The following is a 6,000-nucleotide window of genomic DNA, read 5'->3' as shown; positions in this document are numbered from 1 at the left end:
AGCCAGGGCCTCTGCTAATGTCAGGCACACAAGGAGACTGACACACACACACACTTGGGAGGGATGAAAGTATTATTTCCTCAAAAAAGATTTTATTTTTTACCCAGGATGAATAAAAAGTCAATAAAAAAAACTCCCAAGTCAATAAAACAAGTAAGGAACAAAAAAGAATATCACCAGCATACAATTACATACTCCATAAATGGAAGGGGGTAGGCATTTCATTACATGCAAATACACATGCAAATAAGAAATGGCTGGACCCTATCAAAATGACAGATATCATCTTTATTTTTGTTATTTTTGACATTCTGTAAAATAGCTCCAGCCCAACCGACCCAGACACCCACTGAATGTCCTGTAGCCTGTGCAGCGTGGCAGGTGAACGAGGTGAGCAGCAATGGGTGCAATCAGCGCAGCAGGCTGCTGCAGGGCTGCTCTGGGCCTGGGTGAGCTGAGCGGGGCTGCTCCTGCTCTCCTCTGCTACATGCCTCCGTCGCCGTCAGCAGGCGAGGAAAGGTATGCTGCTCCTGCGGTAGGCACTCTGGAAAAGAGGAGGAGGGGGGCAGAGGGGGAGGAAAATCTGTGATGAATTAGCACTGGAGCTCCAGAGAGGCAAGAGGCATGGCCTTGTTTTCCGCTTTTGTAGACAACACTGGCTGGAATGTGTCTTTTCCCCTCCTTTTATGTTTAATCTAAGCATTTCTGGTTGTGTGGGTTATAAGACTTCATGCTAGACTAAAAAACATGGAGAGTCAAAAAAAAAAAAAAAGAAAGAAAAAAGAAAAAAAGACTGAGTGGGGTTAACAAGTGGTTCATGAATTGATTTGTGGAAATTCAGTTTATTGACTTGTAATATAAATTTTATTGAGATTGTAGAAGCTACATGTAACTAAATGACTGGAAGTTGTTAAAATGACTCCAGTGCATGTCAATGCACAAAGTAAGTTATAAAATTAAGAAACTGAAAAATAAAAATGGAGATATGTTCATATGGAAAAGGTATAAAGAAAACAACTCAAATAACATTTAAGGAAATTCTTGAACACTTAACTCTCTTGCTTTGCTCAAAAACCTCTCGCTACTAAATACTTTTTCTATACAGTCAGAGCACCATGACCACTTGGTTTGACAGTAATAATACATGATCATGGCTACATAATTACATTAATTAAGGGGTGAGGTTCTGGATTACTAAGATGTGCTGAGGGGTTAGATGGATGAATATCAGACCTTTCGAATAAAACCTCAGTACTGCAGTCACTGCAAGCTCAGGACTAGGTTGAAGGAAAAGAATGAAAAAAATGATATGGAATGAACAACATAAAAATACAAGAAGATGCAGTGTGTGAGGCACTTTTGACAGGCTGTTGTGGTTGTATCATAATACCACTAATTATTCTTACTTGGCCACAGAGAGGGAAAAAAGAAATGCATGTGTCACCCCCTCCCCCCTTATAATATTCCATAGTGTTGCGTGCTGGGTAAAAATGAGACTGTCAGATGGTCTTGCTCACGATTCCCGACATAGGAATAAGCAGAAAGAGCGACGCGATAGCCGGCAAGAACCAAATCCAAACCCTCATGGAGTGGTACATTGTTATATATGTCATTTAATTTCCTTGTCATAAAAGAAACTGAGAACTCAAACCAGATGTGATCTTTTTTTTTTGCAAAGATCTCAACGCAATACAATTTGTTTTTGATGCCCCCCCCCCCCCTCTTATTATAGCTGTCCTTTCCCAGATTGTCTGGCATTTTGAGAATAAATAGAAAATGTAGACAGGTCCCAGGCAGTGAGGAGTTTGATTTAGGAAAACAAGACAACCCAGGCTCCTTAAACAAGATGCAGACCCAGAAACATGAACTGGCTGGTCCACTGGAAAAGCAGGATGAAAAGGCAAGCAGGGGAGCTAAACACAGAGACTGAGAAAGAGAGAAGTAGTCTCACTTCACAAGGCCAACCTGGAATTTATAAAACAGAAGATTCCTGAATTTCAGTCCTCTAAGGTTGCTCCTTGATTTGCTTGCGACTTCTGTTTCCCAGTGTCATTATCTGTGAGTGAAATTATAGGATCAGCAAACTCATAAGAGATTTCTAGTTAGGACAAACAGGGCTTAGGGAACATTTGAGCCAGCTCTCTGAAGCTTTTCCTCATTTGAGCCAGCTCTCTGAAGCTAGTCTGCATTTGAAGAGCCTCACACCTGGATCTGTTACACATCCAGACTAAGAGAAATACTGAAAATGCAGGATTTTGTTTAGACATTTCTTAATTTCAATTTCTTGAAAAAAATATTGAAAGGTTAACAGATATAACATTTATTTACAGTGTCTTGTAACTATTTAGCAATACTTTATGCAAAATGAAATGGGTTTGATTCAGGGCTAATGCTAAGATACAGTAGTTATACAGGTGGGAGAGGCTCTACTTTAAAAAATGTTTTTTTTGTTTGGTTTTTTTTTTCACAAAAAGCAATTTCTCAATTTCTTTTACAAACATCTTATTCACACTACACACCGCAATGTACCATTTCTAGGTTTTCAGCATTTACAAATGCATATTATACAGAATCGTTTCAAAATATGTCTCGTCAGTAGTAACACTGCTAAACTAAATATACACCCTCTGGAGAAAGCTGACAGACAGAGCTTCTTTGAGGAGCCAGGAGAATATATAATCTGGACGTTTGTCTTGATATATGTACTTAATGTAGGCATCCAACAGGAAGTAATTGAGATATATATCAAGGAAGGCTTCCTTCCTGGATGGAATATATTTTAAATCAGACTCCCTCACATAATACTCCCTTTACCATCCCTTCTGCAGGTCCTCCCTGAACTAATTATTTATACTGTGTAAAAGGAAGAAAGGAAGAAAAGAGTCCCCACTTTCCAGCGCTTACTGCACCACACCAAAGCTCAAACGCTAAAACAAATGTGTTCCTAAGGATGGGAGTGCAGCAGAAGTGGGAAAAGTATAAGAACCTGAGATCATGTGCGCTGCTCTCCAGGACACTTTGCTTTGGTTTTGATGTACTTTGACTATGGGGTGGAAAAAATAAACAGCTAAAAGTGGTTTCTGAGAGCTGTGAAAAGAATAGATTTAAGAAGGTTCAGAAGCCCAAACGACACAGCAAAATGTAAATATAATGTGGTGAAAGAAGATCGGAATGCAAACATAATTAAAGCACACAGAGCACCCCAATCTACTGGTACATTTGTCTCCTTTCCCTAAATTGCATTAATAGCACCATCATAAGTGTAAATGCTAGACAAAGTTGTACACAAGCTCAAAGTGAGGCTTTGCTAGATGATAAATGCTACATTCATACTTTAAAGACCCTCTGCAAACTTTGCTTGGCCAAGCCTCCACTTGGCCATTCATAAATCTCCACACTGCAGTTAAATAGTGCTAAGTAAGGCCTTCTTTTCCCCTTATGGAAACACTCCGTGGAGGTCCTCTGGATGGGGCCAGCCAGCCTCACACACGCCCCACTCGTTCAGGCCCCCGGCCTTGGCAGTGGGTGGCAGGCCGCTGCCGCCATCCACAGCTATGTCGGGGCAAATTGTATTGATGGGGTCCAAGAAAAACTTGCATAAGGGAAGGAGGAGAGGAGGTCCATGTGAGCGCGGGGAGCAGCCGGACGGGTGAAATACCGCTCTGCTGACAGAACAAGAGGGAAGAGGCAGTGTGGTGACCAGAAGCCACACTGTAAAAGTGGATTCCAATAGCCCAGGCATTGACCTGCTCTGATTTAACCGCCTGTACATGTTAGCAGCTCTGGAGAAATCCAGAGTGGACAGATAAGAACCATGAGGATGAGTGGATATGCAAGGATGGAGAGGGCCTGGAAAATGCTGCTCCTACACCCGCACAGGTCTACGAGCACACAAGCCTACAACCACACAGGCCTACACCTGCACATGCCTACACCCACACTGATAGCTTCTAGAAACATGGTCACCACATGCTGGTGGTTATTTGCACAAACTGTTGTATTAGCATTCATTTGCACGTTCTGAATTAATGTGTTTGTGGAAAACTTTCAGGAAAACAAAAAAGAAGGGGCACACAGACATGTTTTAAAGATTAAAGTTACTGTTGAGACTGCCAACATCACAGACTTCTAGTCTCTTATTGGATGTCATGTTGCTGTATGCTGTTATTTGCCTTCAAAATAGTTGTGCTACTAATTAATAATTCCAGGATGAGCACTGCATGTATTAATTTATTTGCTTATTTATTTAAATCCCATTTTTCATATCGGCGGTACTTGGAATAATTGACGTGTGTTGTCATGAAGGGATTTAAACTGAGCAATTTTCCTCCTCAAAAGGCCTCAGATCTTATTAAAAGTTATGAATCTTCAATACTCTTACATTAGCGATGTCTTACGATGGGCTAGTGTTGCTGTCAAACCTTTTAGGATGTCCTGACCATGACTACACATGGAGATTAAAACCTTTACTTGTATGTGATTGGGTCTTGTGTAGGAGGACCAAAAAAAGGAGATCTCAGTTGTATTAAGCCCACTGTTTTTACTGTGCTTTATGCATCATGTACTGGTGTAACTGATCTGGCATACTGATACAAGTTCGATTTACTATTCCAGTGCTGTACCGCATTACATTTCTGACTTGTCAGATTTGTTGCCGAAACTACCTACATGTAAGGACAATGATCATCTGGTTTGCCATTTGCCAGACGGCATGGGTTAGTGACGTTCTATGTGACTCAGCATTTAGCTGCAGCTCTTAGATGGAATCATATGCCATAGAATCTCAGACTTATTGTATAATTCTTTCACTTAGACAATTATTAGATAGTATAGTACACACACATACACATACACACACACACACACACACACACGTATGTGTATATATATATATATATATATATATATATATATATATATATATATATATATATATATATATATACACACACACACACACACACACGTGTGTGTGTGTGTGTGTGCATATGTGTATGTGTGTATATATATAAATAAATTGTGTGTGTGTGTGTGTGCACGCATGTGCACGCACATGGCTTACATGGCTAAAAAGGACACCGTGGCATTGATGCGAATTACTAAAGTTTTCATTGCTAACAGAGCCCAAACTTGAGTGAGTGATTGAGTGAGTGAGCATGTTAGATGCTGCATTCATTAGGTGCTTCAAATCTAAAAATAGTTTAAAAAGACAAATAAGTCATGATTGGCCAGTGTCAAGCATCTTCGTTGTCATGGTTTCCCTGTCTCATCTTTGTTTTCCTCGTTCTTGTTCCGTTTATTAATTTCATTTTCTCCATCCCTCATAAGTTGCACCTGTGTCTTATTAAATCTCATTGTATGTGTATTTAAACCATGCCTTGTTGACTGTGTGTTTGCTGGTCATTGTAATCTATGTCTTGTTTGTGATTCCTAGCATTGTGTTAAATCCTAGCCTCTCTGCCTCTTTGTGATCTCTAGTGTTAGTTTTCGTATCGTTACTTGCATCATTGTTATATCCTGCTCCCTTTTTTTCATTGTGTTTTTGTTTGTTTGTTTAAAATGTATTCTTGGACTCTACGTTTTGGCTCACTGACCCTGGACTGTTCTAACGACTCTGATTATGGATTTGCCCTTAATGAATCTTGCTCTTCTCAGTGTATGCGTCCGCCTTGTGATTGCTTCACATTATAACAAATTTCTGGGGTGATGTTCTTAAATCAGTGATGCATCTTTGGGGTGATATTCTTAAACACTTCCTGTAATCAAACTGATGAAGAGGTTCCTTAAATAGGCAGCACAGATAAAACAGCAAGGCAAATAAAATGGGCTGGAGAGCAGTTAAAGTAATAGCATAGCATACTGACAGATAACCCCCAGTTTAGTGGGGCAGAATGCGACCGTGTGTGACAGACGACCCTCAGAGGGGGCAGGGGTGGGTGGGACAGAACAGGGCTGTGTGCGATAGCTGACCCCCAGTGAGAAGGGGCACAATGAGGCCGT

General features: G+C 40.5%; 1 protein-coding gene across 6 annotated transcripts in view; it reads right to left on the bottom strand.

Moving 5' to 3' along the window:
* Positions 1-267: 267 nt before the first annotated feature.
* supt3h (SPT3 homolog, SAGA and STAGA complex component) overlaps positions 268-6,000 on the bottom strand; it is a 67,826-nt gene continuing 62,093 nt past the window's right edge. For all 6 annotated transcript variants that reach the window (XM_027002447.2, XM_027002448.2, XM_027002449.2 and 3 more), the window contains one exon: positions 268-544. In XM_027002447.2, coding sequence (XP_026858248.2) covers positions 503-544 — 42 coding nt within the window. In that variant the 3' untranslated portion in view covers positions 268-502. The remainder of the gene's footprint in view (positions 545-6,000) is intronic.

The sequence above is a fragment of the Electrophorus electricus genome, chromosome 13 (genome assembly GCF_013358815.1).
Source record: "Electrophorus electricus isolate fEleEle1 chromosome 13, fEleEle1.pri, whole genome shotgun sequence".
Taxonomy (NCBI): Eukaryota; Metazoa; Chordata; class Actinopteri; order Gymnotiformes; family Gymnotidae; genus Electrophorus; species Electrophorus electricus.
Note: the sequence above shows the minus strand (reverse complement) of the source record. Positions and strands in the feature narration are given on the sequence as shown.